The sequence below is a fragment of the Staurois parvus genome, unplaced genomic scaffold, assembly GCF_062004578.1.
Source record: "Staurois parvus isolate SC_StPar_1 unplaced genomic scaffold, SC_StPar_1.0 ptg002369l, whole genome shotgun sequence".
Lineage (NCBI taxonomy): Eukaryota > Metazoa > Chordata > Amphibia > Anura > Ranidae > Staurois > Staurois parvus.
In genome coordinates, this window is record NW_028320165.1 from 59,920 (window position 1) to 76,054 (window position 16,135).

Consider the following 16,135-nt stretch of genomic DNA (forward strand, 5'->3'; position numbering starts at 1 on the left):
ACCCCAATTCTTCTGAGTACCCCAGGTCTTCTAGTGAGAACCCCAAGGCTTCTAGTGAGTGCCCCAATTCTTCTGAGTACCCCAGGTCTTCAACTGCGTGCCCCAAGTCTTCTACTGAGTACCCCAGGTCTTCTACTGAGTGCCCCAAGTCTTGACTGCCCCTGGTCTTCTACTGAGTGCCCCAAGTCTCATACTGAGTGCCCCGGGTCTTCTACTGAGTGCCCCGGGTCTTCTACTGAGTGCCCCAGGTCTCCTACTGAGTGCCCGGGTCTCCTACTGAGTGCCCCGGGTCTCCTACTGAGTGCCCCGGGTCTTCTACTAAGTGCCCCGGGTCTTCTACTGAGTGCCCCAAGTCTTCTACTGAGTGCCCCAAGTCTCATACTGAGTGCCCCAAGTCTTGACTGCCCCTGGTCTTCTACTGAGTGCCCCAAGTCTCCTACTGAGTGCCCCAGGTCTCTTACTGAGTGCCCCGGGTCTCTTACTGAGTGCCCCGGGTCTCCTACTGAGTGCCCCGGGTCTCCTACTGAGTGCCCCGGGTCTCCTACTGAGTGCCCCGGGTCTTCTACTGAGTGCCCCAAGTCTTATACTGAATGCCCCAAGCCTTCTGAGTGCCCCAAGTCCCATACTAAGTTCCCCAAGTCTTCTATTGAGTCCCTTAAGTCTTGAGTGCCGCAGGTCTTCTACCGAGTACATCAGGTCTTCTACTGAGTGCCCCAGGTCTTCTACTGAGTACCCCAGGTCTTCTAGTGAGAACCCCAATTCTTCTGAGTACCCCAGGTCTTCTAGTGAGAACCCCAAGGCTTCTAGTGAGTGCCCCAATTCTTCTGAGTACCCCAGGTCTTCAACTGCGTGCCCCAAGTCTTCTACTGAGTACCCCAGGTCTTCTACTGAGTGCCCCAAGTATTCTACTGAGTACCCCAGGTCTTCTACTGAGTGCCCCAAGTATTCTGAATGCCCCAAGTCTTCTACTGAGTACCCCAGGTCTTCTAGTGAGTGCCCAAGGTGTTCTGCTGAGTACCCCAAGTCTTCTGGGTACCCCAAGTCTTCTAGTGAGCTCCCCAAGTCTTCTTCTGAGTACCCCAGGTCTTCTGTGTACTGTATTTGAACAATTGGGTAATATATTGCGTTTGTGTGCCCTAAAATTACCGTCAGTGTTGTTTTTTCTCTCTGAAATGTTGTGTTTTATAAACCGCTGCCCTAATATCGTGCGTCCCACCACATCGGACCTGCCACCATTTTATTCTCCGGGGTCTCTGCTTTCAGAAAATATATAACATTTGGGGGTTCCAAGTAATCTTCAGGCCTAACCAAAACAAAGAACGGCCCCGGCCATGAACGGGTTAACAGCCAAGGACCCGGAAGATTCACCGGCACAGAATGTCAGATGAATGTCTTCCAGGTCGGGTTGACTCTTCCAGCGCCGGATGGGAAACGATGGAACTCTTCAGAGTAACAATGTAACAAATGTGACAGGAGAGCTGGGAGGGGCCGAAGAGCTTGCAATCAGAGCAAAGGGCAGCCCCCTCCCCCGGGTGTTCCTGAGGGTGTGACTGGCCGGAAATCACCAACCAGGATCAGGAGGAAGAGCTGGGAGTGGAGGGAGCGCTGGGAGCCGCAGGCAGCTGGTAAATGATCCCCATATATACACACACATATATATATATATACTATAGAGGGGGAGGGGTGCCGGGCGAGCGATATAACGGGGGACGAGCGGCACCGAGCTGGACGGATGAAATGAAAGGAAATCCCGGGGTGGGGGGACAACAGACTCTTCTGGGAAGGGGGAGGGGGGCAGATCAGCGGGGACAGGTGGGCGATGGGGGATAGCAGATGGCGGGGGAAGGGTGACACCCCTGGATGGATCAATAGAACAAATATCTTTAAGGTGTTGTCGCTCAATGCTCTACAAATGCGGCATATTGGGGGGGTCTCCAGGGATGGGGAGGTAAGGGCACACAGAGGACATCGAGATGGAGACGATATGCGGTGCTGGGGTCCGTGTTACCCCCATCTTCCCCCCCAGGACTTGTCTGCACAAAGCAAAGGAATATGGGAAAAAAATTAAAAAAAAGGAGACAAAACAAAATAAATAAAATCAGGTGGTCAGGTGGCCCCAGACAGGTGTTGGTGGTCAGGTTTCCTTGGCCAGCTCTTGGGGGTCATGTGACCCCAGTCAGGTCTTGGTGGTCAGGTATCCCGTTTCAGGTCTTGGTGGTCAGGTGTCCCCAGTCAGGTATCCCTGGTCAAGTCTTGGTGGTCAGGTGTCCCCAGTCCAGTGTTGTTGGTCAGGTATTGGTGGTCAGGTATCCCTGGTCAGGTGTCCCCAGTCAGGTCTTGGTGGTAAGGTGTCCCCAGTCCGGTGTTGTTGGTCAGGTCTTGGTGGTCAGGTGTCCCCAGCTGGGTCTTGGTGGTCAGGTGTCCCCAGCTGGGTCTTGGTGGTCAGGTGTCCCCAGCTGGGTCTTGGTGGTCAGGTGTCCCCAGCTGGGTCTTGGTGGTCAGGTATCCCTGGTCAGGTCTTAATGGTCAGGTGTCCCCAATCCGGTCTTGGTGGTCAGGTATCCCTGGTCAGGTCTTGGTGGTCAGGTGTCCCCAATCCGGTCTTGGTGGTCAGGTATCCCCGGTCAGGTCTTGGTCGTCAGGTGTCCTGCATTGGGTCTTGGTTGTCAGGTGTCCCCAATCCTGTGTTGTTGTTCAGGTCTTGGTGGTCAGGTGTCCCCGGTCAGGTCTTGGTCGTCAGGTGTCCTGCATTGGGTCTTGGTGGTCAGGTGTCCCCAGTCAGGTCTTGGTTGTCAGGTGCTCCCAGTCAGGTCTTGGTTGTCAGGTGTCCCCAGCCCAGTGTTGTTGATCAGGTCTTGGTGGTCAGGTGTTCCCGATCAGGTCTTGGTGGTCAGGTGTTCCCGATCAGGTCTTGGTGGTCAGGTGTTCCCAGTCAGATCTTGGTGGTCAGGTGTCCCCGATCAGGTCTTGGTGGTCAGATGTTCCCAGTCAGGTCTTGGTGGTCAGGTGTCCCCGATCAGGTTTTGGTTGTCAGGTGTCCCCAGCCCGGTGTCATTGGTCGGGTGTTTCAAAGAAGTCAGACAACAATACAAAGCCGGTTCAGATAATGAGAGCTTAACCTCTCCCACCCCTCCCAGCTGTCAGAGGGAGAGCAGCTGGTGTGTATGAAAGGACAAGACTGCTCGAGGAGGGGGGGGGGGGCACTTCTAGAACAGGGGGGCAGCTTTGTGGACAAATATAGAATATGGGGCTAGACTTGGGGGCACATCTGACATGGGGGGACAGCCTTGGGGAAATCAAAAATAGGGAAAAAATTTTCAGCGGGCAATTAGAATAGGCAGGCAACTTTGGGGGCACTTCTAGAATGGGGGGAACCATTTTGAGGGTGCATCTAGAACAGGGGGCCAGCTTTGGGGAGACATCTAGAACAGGGGCCAGCTTTGAAGGTGCATCTAGAACAGGGGGGCAGCTTTGAGGGTGCATCTAGAACAGGGGCCAGCTTTGAGGGTGCATCTAGAACAGGGGGGAAGCTTTGAGGTGCATCTAGAACAGGGGCCAGCTTTGGGGAGACATCTAGAACAGGGGGCAGATTTGAGGGTGCATCTAGAACAGGGGGGCAGCTTTGAGGGTGCATCTAGAACAGGGGCCAGCTTTGAGGGTGCATGTAGAACAGGGGGGCAGCTTTGAGGGTGCATGTAGAACAGGGGGGCAGCTTTGAGGGTGCATGTAGAACGGGGGCAGCTTTGGGGGAGCATCTAGAACAGGGGCCAACTTTGGGGAGACATCTAGAACGGGGCAGCTTTGAGGGTGCATCTAGAACAGAGCCAGCTTTGGGGAGACATCTAGAACAGGGGCCAGCTTTGGGGAGACATCTAGAACAGGGGCCAGCTTTGGGGAGACATCTAGAACAGGGGCCAGCTTTGGAGAGACATCTAGCACAGGGGCCAGCTTTGGGGAGACATCTAGAACAGGGGCCAGCTTTGGGTAGACATCTAGCACAGGGGGCAGCTTTGGGGGGCATCTAGAACAGGGGGGCAGCTTTGAGGGTGCATCTAGAACAGGGGGGCAGCTTTGAGGGTGCATCTAGAACAGGGGGGCAGCTTTGAGGGTGCATCTAGAACAGGGGGGCAGCTTTGGGGAGACATCTAGAACAGGGGGCAGCATTAAGGGTGCATCTAGAACAGGGGGGCAGCTTTGAGGGTGCATCTAGAACATGGGGGCAGCTTTGGGGGGGCATCTAGCATGGGGGGGCAGCTTTAAGGGTGCTTCTAGAACAGGGGGGCAGCATTGAGGGTGCATCTAGAACAGGGGGCAGCATTGAGGGTGCATCTAGAACAGGGGGGGCAGCTTTGGGTGCTGTATTGTAACACAAAAACTTCTAATAACTGAAAAGAGTTCAAAGGCAACATGAGAGTGGTGGGAGGGGCCTCACTTATAATAATGCGGGGGTGGGGCATAATAGATCTCTCCGAGGTGATCTGATTGTTCGTCTGATGGTAACTGCCACTGCGGGGTCCGGGGTGATAATCCAACTGCCACTGCGGGGTCCGGGGTGATAATCCAACTGCCACTGCGGGGTCCGGGGTGATAATCCAACTGCCACTGCGGGGTCCGGGGTGATAATCCAACTGCCACTGTGGGGTCCGGGGTGATAATCCAACTGCCACTGCGGGGTCCAGGAGGAATGTTTCTTCATGTATATTGACTTTCTGCCCCCATCTCCCCTTCTCTCCTACCCTCTATGTCTCCCCCTCATCCTTGTCCCCTACCCCCCCAACTGCCCTTTATGTCTCCCTGCCCTCTCCCCCCATTCTCCCACCCCTTCTTCCCCCCCCCCATGTCTGACTCTTTCCCTCATTGCCCCCCCCATAGCCTGCTCTTGGCCAGACATGGCGTCCAGTTGCAGCGAGCTGGAGTCGGCCATCGAGATCCTGGTGCGCAATTTCTACACGTACGCGGAGAAGAAGGGGAAACACGACAAGATGAACAAAAAGGAATTCCGCAAGATGGTGTCTCAGGAGCTCCAACACGTGCTGACGGTAAGGAGGAGGGGCCATGGGGGGGAGGGGAGATTATTGGCTGGGAAAGTGGCAGTTACCAATTGGTGGAGGATTGGGCATCCCTCGGGGGGGGGGGGGTCTCTGGAGTAATCTGCGGGGGTGAGGGTGCCATAAGTCTAGTATGAGTCCAGTAAGTCTTTATTGCACACGGCGAGAGGTCATATAAGACGTCCAATGCGTTTCGGCGGCTCAGAACGCCTTCTCCGGGGTTTAGGTGCTGGAAGTATTGGGGTGTCTCTGGGGTATTGTGAGGAGTATAGAAGGGGTGAGGGCGCCATAAGTCTCGTAAGAGTCCAGTAAGTCTTTATTGCGCACGGCCAGAGGGCAAGTAAGATGTCCAACGCGTTTCTGGGGCTCAGAACTCCATCAGGGTTTAGGCGCTGGAAGTATTGGGGTATCTCTGGGGGTCTTCAGAATAATGAGAAGAGTATGGAAGGGGTGAGGGCGCCATAAGTCTAGTATGAGTGTAGTAAGTCTTCACTGCACATGGCGAGAGGTCAAATAAGACATCCAACGCGTTTCGGGGGCTCAGAACTCCTTCATCAGGGCTCAAGTGTTGGAAGTATTGGGGTATTTCTGGGGGTCTCCAAAGTAATGTGAAGAATATAGAAGTGATGAGGGTGCCGAAATGTTTAGTATGAGCTCAGGAAGTCTTTATTGCACATGACGAGAGGTTAAAAAAAACACACCAACGCGTTTTGGGGGGCTCAGAACTCCTTCATCGGGGCTCAAGTGCAAGAAGTATTGGGGTGTCTCTGGGGATCTCGAGCAATTTGAAGAGTATAGAAGGGATGAGGGTGCCATACGTTTAGTATGAGTCTGGTAAGTCTTTATAGCACATGGTGAGACAGGAGAAAAGACCACCAACACGTTTCGGGGGCTCAGAACTCCTTCATCAGGGCTCAAGTGCTGGAAGTATTGGGGTGTCTCTGGGGGTCTCGAGCAATTTGAAGAGTATAGAAGGGATGAGGGTGCCATACGTTTAGTATGAGTCTGGTAAGTCTTTATAGCACATGGTGAGGCAGGAGAAAAGACCACCAACGCGTTTCGGAGGCTCAGAACTCCTTCCTCAGGGCTCAAGTGCTGGAAGTATTGGGGTATCTCTGGGGGTCCCTGGGGTATTGTGAGAGTAAAGAAGGGTTGAGGGTGCCATAAGTTTAGTATCAATCCTCTAAGTCTTTATTACACATGACGAGAGGTCAAATAAGACATCCAACGCGTTTTGGGGGCTCAGAACTCCTTCCTCAGGGCTCAAGTGCTGGAAGTATTGGGGTATCTCTGGGGGTCCCTGGGGTATTGTGAGCGTAAAGAAGGGTTGAGGGTGCCATGAGTTTAGTATCAATCCTCTAAGTCTTTATTACACATGGCGAGAGGTCAAATAAGACATCCAACGCGTTTTGGGGGCTCAGAACTCCTTCATCAGGGCTCGAGCGCTGGAAGTAATGGGGTATCTTGGGTAAATTTTTGGGGTTTTCCAAATGAATCCGAGGCGCACACAAGGGACAGGAATGCTATAACTTTAGTATGAGTCCAGTAAGTCTCTGTTACACATGACGGGAGGTAAAAAAAAAAAAAGACACCAACGCGTTTTGGGGTCTCAGAACTCCTTCATGAGGGCTTAAGTGCTGCACATAATGGGGCATCTTAGGGTATCTCTGGGGGTCTCTGTAGTAATGTGGAGAGTGTAGAAGAGGTGAGGGTGCCATAGGTCTAGTATGAGCCCAGTGAGTCATGATTTCACATGGTGAGAGGCCAAATAAGACAACCAACGCGTTTCGGGGGCTCGGAACTTCTTTATCAGGGCTCAAGTGCTGGAAGTATTGGGGTGTCTCTGGGGGTCTCAAGCAATTTGAAGAGTATAGAAGGGATGAGGGTGCCATACGTTTAATATGAGTCTGGTAAGTCTTTATACCACATGGTGAGACAGGAGAAAAGCCCTCCAACGCGTTTCGGAGGCTCAGAACGCCTTCATCAGGGCTCAAGTGCAGGAAGTATTGGAGTATCTTGGGGTATTTCTGGGGGTCTCCAGAGTAATTTGAAGAGTATAGAAGTGATGAGGGTGCCATACGTTTAATATGAGTCTGGTAAGTCTTTATACCACATGGTGAGACAGGAAAAAAGCCCTCCAACGCGTTTCGGGGGGCTCGGAACTCCTTTATCAGGGCTCAAGTGCTGGAAGTATTGGGGGTATCTCTGGGGATCCCCCTAGTATTGTGAGAAGTATAGAGGGGATGAGGAAGCCATAAGTTTAGTATGGGCCCTGTGAGTCATATTTGACCTCTCATCATGCGTAATAAGGACGTCCGACGCATTTCGGGGGCTCAGAACCTCATCAGGGCTCAAGTGCTGGAAGTATTGGGGTATCTCGGGGTATTTCTGGGGTCTCCAGAGTAATGTGAAGAGTATAGAAGTGATGAGGGTGCCATAAGATTAGTATAAGCCCGGTAAGTCTTTGATGGACACGAGGAGAGGTTAAAAAAACACACCAATGCGTTTCGGGGGCTCAGAACTTCATCAGGGCTCAAGTGTTGGACGTAATGGGGGTATCTCTGGGGATCCCCGAGGTATTGTGAGGAGTATAGAGGGGGTGAGGGTGCCATAAGTTTAGTATGGTGCCTGTGAGTGTTATTCGACCTCTCATCATGCGTAATGACACCCGACGCGTTTCGGGGGCTCAGAACCTCATCAGGGCTCAAGTGTTGGAGGTATTGGGGAATCTTGGGGTATTTCTGGGGGTCTCCAGAGTAATTTGAAGAGTATAGAAGGGATGAGGGTGCCATACTTTTAATATGAGTCTGGTAAGTCTTTATAGCACATGGTGAGACAGGCGAAAAGCCCTTCAACGCGTTTCAGAGGCTCAGAACGCCTTCATCGGGGCCCAAGTGCCGGAAGTAATGGGGGTATCTCTGGGGATCCCCGTAGTATTGTGAGGAGTATAGAGGGGGTGAGGGTGCCATAAGTTTAGTATGGTCCCTGTGAGTCTTATATAACCTCTCATCATGCGTAATATGGACACCGGCGCGTTTCGGGGGCTCAGAACCTCATCAGGGCTCAAGTGCTGGAAGTATTGGGGTATCTTGGGGTATTTCTGGGGGTCTCCAGAGTAATGTGAAAAGTATAGAAGTGATGAGGGTGCCTTAAGATTAGTATGTGTCTGGTAAGTCTTTATACCACATGGTGAGACAGGAGAAAAGCCCTCCAATGCGTTTCGGGGGCTCAGAACGCCTTCATCGGGGCCCAAGTGCTGGAAGTAATCGGGGTATCTCTGGGGATCCCCGTAGTATTGTGAGGAGTATAGAGGGGATGAGGATGCCATAAGTTTAGTACGGTCCCTGTGAGTCGTATTTGACCTCCCATCATGCGTAATAAGGACACCCGACGCGTTTCGGGGGCTCAGAACTTCATCAGGGCTCAAGCGCTGGAAGTATTGGGGTATCTTGGGGTATTTCTGGGGGTCTCCAGAGTAATGTGAAGAGTATAGAAGTGATGAGGGTGCCATACGTTTAATATGAGTCTGGTAAGTCTTTATACCACATGGTGAGACAGGAAAAAAGCCCTCCAACGCGTTTCGGGGGGCTCGGAACTCCTTTATCAGGGCTCAAGTGCTGGAAGTATTGGGGGTATCTCTGGGGATCCCCCTAGTATTGTGAGAAGTATAGAGGGGATGAGGAAGCCATAAGTTTAGTATGGGCCCTGTGAGTCATATTTGACCTCTCATCATGCGTAATAAGGACGTCCGATGCATTTCGGGGGCTCAGAACCTCATCAGGGCTCAAGTGCTGGAAGTATTGGGGTATCTCGGGGTATTTCTGGGGTCTCCAGAGTAATGTGAAGAGTATAGAAGTGATGAGGGTGCCATAAGATTAGTATAAGCCCGGTAAGTCTTTGATGGACACGAGGAGAGGTTAAAAAAACACACCAATGCGTTTCGGGGGCTCAGAACTTCATCAGGGCTCAAGTGTTGGACGTAATGGGGGTATCTCTGGGGATCCCCGAGGTATTGTGAGGAGTATAGAGGGGGTGAGGGTGCCATAAGTTTAGTATGGTGCCTGTGAGTGTTATTCGACCTCTCATCATGCGTAATGACACCCGACGCGTTTCGGGGGCTCAGAACCTCATCAGGGCTCAAGTGTTGGAGGTATTGGGGAATCTTGGGGTATTTCTGGGGGTCTCCAGAGTAATTTGAAGAGTATAGAAGGGATGAGGGTGCCATACTTTTAATATGAGTCTGGTAAGTCTTTATACCACATGGTGAGACAGGAGAAAAGCCCTCCAACGCGTTTCGGGGGGCTCGGAACTCCTTTATCAGGGCTCAAGTGCTGGAAGTAATGGGGGTATCTCTGGGGATCCCCCTAGTATTGTGAGAAGTATAGAGGGGATGAGGAAGCCATAAGTTTAGTATGGGCCCTGTGAGTGTTATTCGACCTCTCATCATGCGTAATAAGGACACCCGACGCGTTTCAGGGGCTCAGAACCTCATCAGGGCTCAAGTGTTGGAAGTATTGGGGAATCTTGGGGTATTTCTGGGGGGTCTCCAGAGTAATTTGAAGAGTATAGAAGTGATGAGGGTGCCTTAAGATTTATATGAGTCTGGTAAGTCTTTATAGCACATGGTGAGACAGGCGAAAAGCCCTTCAACGCGTTTCAGAGGCTCAGAACGCCTTCATCGGGGCCCAAGTGCCGGAAGTAATGGGGGTATCTCTGGGGATCCCCGTAGTATTGTGAGGAGTATAGAGGGGGTGAGGGTGCCATAAGTTTAGTATGGTCCCTGTGAGTCTTATATAACCTCTCATCATGCGTAATATGGACACCGGCGCGTTTCGGGGGCTCAGAACCTCATCAGGGCTCAAGTGCTGGAAGTATTGGGGTATCTTGGGGTATTTCTGGGGGTCTCCAGAGTAATGTGAAGAGTATAGAAGTGATGAGGGTGCCATACTTTTAATATGCGTCTGGTAAGCCTTTATACCACATGGTGAGACAGGAGAAAAGCCCTCCAACGCGTTTCGGGGGGCTCGGAACTCCTTTATCAGGGCTCAAGTGCTGGAAGTAATGGGGGTATCTCTGGGGATCCCCCTAGTATTGTGAGAAGTATAGAGGGGATGAGGATGCCATAAGTTTAGTATGGGCCCTGTGAGTCATATTTGACCTCTCATCATGCGTAATAAGGACATCCGACGCGTTTCGGGGGCTCAGAACTTCATCAGGGCTCAAGCGCTTGAAGTATTGGGGTATTTTGGGGTTTTTCTGGGGGTCTCCAGAGTAATGTGAAAAGTATAGAAGTGATGAGGGTGCCATACGTTTAATATGAGTCTGGTAAGTCTTTATACCACATGGTGGGACAGGAAAAAAGCCCTCCAACGCGTTTCAGAGGCTCAGAACGCCTTCATCAGGGCTCAAGTGTCGGAAGTAATGGGGGTATCTCTGGGGATCCCCGAAGTATTGTGAGGAGTATAGAGGGGATGAGGGTGCCATAAGTTTAGTACGGTCCCTGTGAGTCGTATTTGACCTCCCATCATGCGTAATAAGGCCACCGACGCGTTTCGGGGGCTCAGAACTTCATCAGGGCTCAAGTGCCGGAAGTAATGGGGGTATCTCTGGGGATCCCCGTAGTATTGTGAGGAGTATAGAGGGGATGAGGATGCCATAAGTTTAGTACGGTCCCTGTGAGTCATATTTGACCTCCCATCATGCGTAATAAGGACATCCAACGCGTTTCGGGGCTCAGAACTTCATCAGGGCTCAAGCGCTGGAAGTATTGGGGTATCTTGGGGTATTTCTGGGGGTCTCCAGAGTAATGTGAAGAGTATAGAAGGGATGAGGGTGCCTTAAGATTAATATAAGCCCGGTAAGTCTTTGATGCCACGACGACAGGTTAAAAAAACACACCAACGCGTTTCGGGGGCTCAGAACTTCATCGGGGCTCAAGTGTTGGACGTAATGGGGGTATCTCTGGGATCCCCGAAGTATTGTGAGGAGTATAGAGGGGTCTTTATTGCACACGGTGAGAGATGGGAACAAACGACAGCCAACGCGTTTCGGGGGGCGCAGAACTCCTCCATCAGGGCTCAAGTGCTGGAAGAATTGGAAAAGAATACCAGACACCAGAATTTTGTGGTCATGTGACCCCAATCGATGGGATGTGTACCCTTCTATATGGCACTTTGCCCTGAAGAAGGAGCCCCGAGCCCCCAAAACGCGTTGGAGTCTTATTGGCACGCCCACCATGTGCAGTAGGGATTTCCTGGGCTCATACTTGTGGCGCTCTCATGCTTTCTATAGAGGAAATGGTACACCCTTTGTCTAGTATTTTATAATCTGCTCTCAGCAGCTTTCTGCCCCGGTGACCCCATTCCTCTCACTTCCTGCCCTGGTGTCACCGAAACAGGAAGCGAGAAAAATTTCCGTGATCGGGACAGATTAAGGAACTTTCTTTTTTGTAGCGCAAGGAAATGTTAGATGGTTTTTTTTTTTTTTTTCCCATCATCATCTTTCTGCCCCGGTGACCCCAATTCCTCTCACTTCCTGCCCTGGTGTCACCGAAACAGGAAGCAAGGAAAATTTCCACGATAGGGGCAGATTAAGGAACTTTTTTTTAGTAGCGCAAGGAAATGTTAGATGGTTTGTTTTTTTTCTGTTGTCATCTTTCTGCCCCGGTGACCCCATTCCTCTCAATTCCTGCCCTGGTGTCACTGACACAGGAAGTGAGGAAAATTTCCACGATAGGGACAGATTAAGGAACTTTCTTTTATAGTAGAGTAAGGAAATGTTAGATGTTTTTTTTTTCTCCCGTCGTCATCTTTCTGCCCTGGTGACCCCATTCTTCTCACTTCCTGTCCTGGTGTCACCAGAAGAGGAAGCGAGGAAAATTTCCATGATAGGGACATATTAAGGAACTTTTTTTTTTTTTTAGTAGAGCAAGGAAATGTTAGATTTTTTTTCCCCCGTCATCAGCCCCGGTGACCCCATTCCTCTCACTTCCTGCCCTGGGGTCACCGGAACAGGAAGCAAGGAAAGCTTCTCCAGTTGGGACAGAGAAAAAACGATATTTTTTTTGTATGGTAGAGCGTGAAAATGTTAGACCCTTTGTCTGGTGTTTCATAGTTGTCAGCATCTTTCTCCCCCGGTATCCCCTTTTCCTCTTCCTGTCCTGGTGTCACTGAAACAGGAAGTGAAGAAAAATTCACCAGAAAAATATAAACTTTTTTTCTTTTAACATTAGCAGAGCGAGGAGATGTCCTTAGTCTGCTTTTTTTTTTTTGCTGTCAGCATCTTTCTGCCCAGGTGACACCTTTTTCCTCTCACTTTTTGTCTTGGTGTCACTGAAACAGGAAGTGAAGAAAAATTCACCAGTGGGGACAGAAAATTTTTTTTTCTTTCTTTTAACATTAGCAGAGCGAGGAGATGTCCTTAGTCTGATTTTATTTGCTGTCAGCATCTTTCTTCCCAGGTGACACCATTTTCCTCGCACTTCCTGCCCTGGTGTCACCGGAACAGGAAGCAAGGAAAAGTTGCGCGATAGGGACAGATTAAGAAACTTTTTTTTTTAGTAGAACAAGGAAATGTTACATGTTTTTTTTTTTTTCCCCTCATCTTTCTGCCCCGGTGACCCCATTCCTCTCACTTCCTGCCCTGGTGTCACCAGAACAGGAAGCAAGGAAAGCTTCTCCAGTTGGGACAGAGAAAAAACTTTTTCTTTTTTTTATGGTAGACTTTTTTTTTTCTTTTAACATTAGCAGAGCGAGGAGATGTCCTTGGTCTGCTTTTTATTTGCTGTCAGCATCTTTCTGCCCAGGTGACACCTTTTCCTCTCACTTCCTGTCTTGGTGTCACTGAAACAGGAAGTGAAGAAAAATTCACCAGAAAAAAAAAACTTTTTTTTTTGTTCTTTTAACATTCGCAGAGCGAGGAGATGTCCTTAGTCTGATTTTATTAGCTGTCAGCATCTTTCTTCCCAGGTGACACCATTTTCCTCTCACTTCCTGTCTTGGTGTCACTGAAACAGGAAGTGAAGAAAAATTTACCAGTGGGGACAGAAAAATATATTTTTTTTCTTTTAACATTCGCAGAGTGAGGAGATGTCCTTAGTCTGATTTTATTTGCTGTCAGCATCTTTCTCCCCAGGTGACACCATTTTCCTCTCACTTCCTGTCTTGGTGTCACTGAAACAGGAAGTGAAGAAAAATTTACCAGTGGGGACAGAAAAATATATTTTTTTTCTTTTAACATTCGCAGAGTGAGGAGATGTCCTTAGTCTGATTTTATTTGCTGTCAGCATCTTTCTCCCCAGGTGACACCATTTTCCTCTCACTTCCTGTCTTGGTGTCACGGGAACAGGAAGCAGAGAGGAAATCTTCCCGACGGAGTCACGGATAACAAATCAACCCGGCCAGAATTTCAAACCCCTCCCCAGGGACAGACTGACAACTCATGGGGCCCCCGGGCAATAGGGGATCATGGGGCCCCTGTGTCCTTGCCCAATCTCAAAAAAGCCTATGAAAAAGGTACCAGGGGCATCTCATGGGGCCCCCTACTGACCCCGGGCCCTCGGGCAGTGCCTGAGTGTTGGAATGGTCAGTCCGCCCCTGCCCCTCCCCTATCCGTCTAAAAACGAAGATGGATTGGCTGGAGGTCCTGGGGGAATCTTCAAAGATATAATAGGAGGACAGGAAATTGTCCAACAAATGTAACCAATAAATGTAACAATTCTGTATCCTTCCCTGGAGTGTTCCCAGAATTGTTACATTGTGTCCTTCCCTCGAGTGTTCCCAGAATTGTTACATTGTGTCCTTCCCTGGAGTGTTCCCAGAATTGTTACATTGTGTCCTTCCCTGGAGTGTTCCCAGAATTGTTACATTGTGTCCTTCCCTCGAGTGTTCCCAGAATTGTTACATTGTGTCCTTCCCTCGAGTGTTCCCAGAATTGTTACATTGTGTCCTTCCCTCGAGTGTTCCCAGAATTGTTACATTGTGTCCTTCCCTCGAGTGTTCCCAGAATTGTTACATTGTGTCCTTCCCTCGAGTGTTCCCAGAATTGTTACATTGTGTCCTTCCCTCGAGTGTTCCCAGAATTGTTACATTGTGTCCTTCCCTCGAGTGTTCCCAGAATTGTTACATTGTATCCTTCCCTCGAGTGTTCCCAGAATTGTTACATTGTATCCTCCCCTCGAGTGTTCCCAGAATTGTTACATTGTGTCCTTCCCTCGAGTGTTCCCAGAATTGTTACATTGTGTCCTTCCCTCGAGTGTTCCCAGAATTGTTACATTGTGTCCTTCCCTCGAGTGTTCCCAGAATTGTTACATTGTGTCCTTCCCTCGAGTGTTCCCAGAATTGTTACATTGTATCCCTCCTGATAGACAGCTATGTATTCCCTGTGCTCCTCGCCTGCGCCACCTACTGGCCATATTGCGGTATTGCACCAAAGTCCATAATTAAAGAACCTTCGTCCAGAAGGGGATATAGTCTGAGGAACGTTCGTCCTTCACGCAGATCGAATGTAAATGAAGGTTCACCAGACAAAGGGCTGTGCGTTTTTTTTGTTCAGACCCCTAAACGTTCTCCGTTTCCCCCCTCAGAATACACAGAACAAGGAAGCCTCCAACAAGCTGATCCAATCGCTGGACACGGACGAGGACGGGAAGATCAGCTTTGATGAATATTGGACTTTGATTGGGGAGATCGCCAGGAAGCTGAGCCAACAGATGGCCATGCAGTGCCAGGAACGACCCTAGCGCCCCCCCCCCCAAAAAAAAAGCGCCATGCCTCCTGCATCCAGTGGGGGGCGCCCCGCGCACATCGAGGGAGGAGAACAAAGAACGCGCCTCGGATTCCCAGAATCCCTCACTTTGTATTATGAGCCAAGTAACAACGTCCAGGAGGGGGCGCCCCATCCTCATCACCTGTATCCATGTGCTATATACTCATCTCTGTATACCCCTCCTCAGTCGTCTGCCCCCCTCCGCTCTGTATGGGGGGGATCGCGGCGACCAATCAGAAAGGGGGAACATGGATTACAAATCCTGAACCTCCTCCATCTCATTTATGGCTGGATATTAGTACCCCCCCGGCCGGTTCAGCACTTTCACCCCCCCGCCCTTCTTGTACGCCATCGATGGCTTCCAGAAGGGTGGCAGAACCACCAGATCCTGATTTGTGGGCTGTCCAGGTGCCCCCCCGAATCTCTGCACCGGCCAATCACCGACTGAGTTTATACAAAGATGTTATTTTGTGCCGTAGATGTGATTTGTGGCGTCTAATGTTGTTGTGTGCGAATAAAGCTGATTTTATTTTATATTTTGTTTAAAAACGTAACGCTTCCGAGATTTTATGTTTCTGACATTGACCACAGAGGAGCTTACACTCTAATGTCCCCTCCCCCACAGTCACATCAGTCTGTACAGAGGAGCTTACACTCTAATGTCCCCTCCCCCACAGTCACATCAGTCTCTGCACCAGAGGAGCTTACACTCTAATGTCCCCTCCCCCACAGTCCCATCAGTCTGTACAGAGGAGCTTACACTCTAATGTCCCCTCCCCCACATTCACATCAGTCTGTACAGAGGAGCTTACACTCTAATGTCCCCTCCCCCACAGTCACATCAGTCTGTACAGAGGAGCTTACACTCTAATGTCCCCTCCCCCACAGTCCCATCAGTCTCTGTACCAGAGGAGCTTACACTCTACTGTCCCCTCCCCCACAGTCCCATCAGTCTCCGTACCAGAGGAGCTTACGCTCTAATGTCCCCTCCCCCACAGTCCCATCAGTCTCTGTACAGAGGAGCTTACGCTCTAATGTCCCCTCCCCCACATATCACAGCCCCCTTGCAATCATGGATATTGATATACTTCGCTCCCCCTAGTGGCTGAATGTGGTATTTTCTGTTGCTCAGGACGCAGACCGCCTACATTGGACTCTCTGCCCCAATCACAGAGAAGGAAGCTTTGGGCGCATGCAAACTGCTTCTAGATGAACACCATAAAGTATTTTCGGCTGTGTGGATGGAAAAAGTTGGCCGTTACTCCATGGGGGGGGGGGGGGGGGGTACAAGGCCTTGGAGGAAGAGGTGGGTGACAATGTCA

The 16,135-nt window shown here is 50.4% G+C and overlaps 1 protein-coding gene across 1 annotated transcript; it reads left to right on the forward strand.

The window, feature by feature from the left end:
- Nucleotides 1–1,406: 1,406 nt before the first annotated feature.
- Nucleotides 1,407–15,347, forward strand: S100A16 (S100 calcium binding protein A16). The gene is made up of 3 exons (XM_089665837.1): nucleotides 1,407–1,625; nucleotides 4,873–5,039; nucleotides 14,632–15,347. Exons 2-3 carry the CDS (start codon nucleotides 4,890–4,892, stop codon nucleotides 14,785–14,787), a joined length of 306 nt encoding a protein of 101 aa, XP_089521963.1. The 5' UTR covers nucleotides 1,407–1,625; nucleotides 4,873–4,889; the 3' UTR covers nucleotides 14,788–15,347.
- The last annotated feature ends 788 nt before the right edge of the window (nucleotides 15,348–16,135 follow it).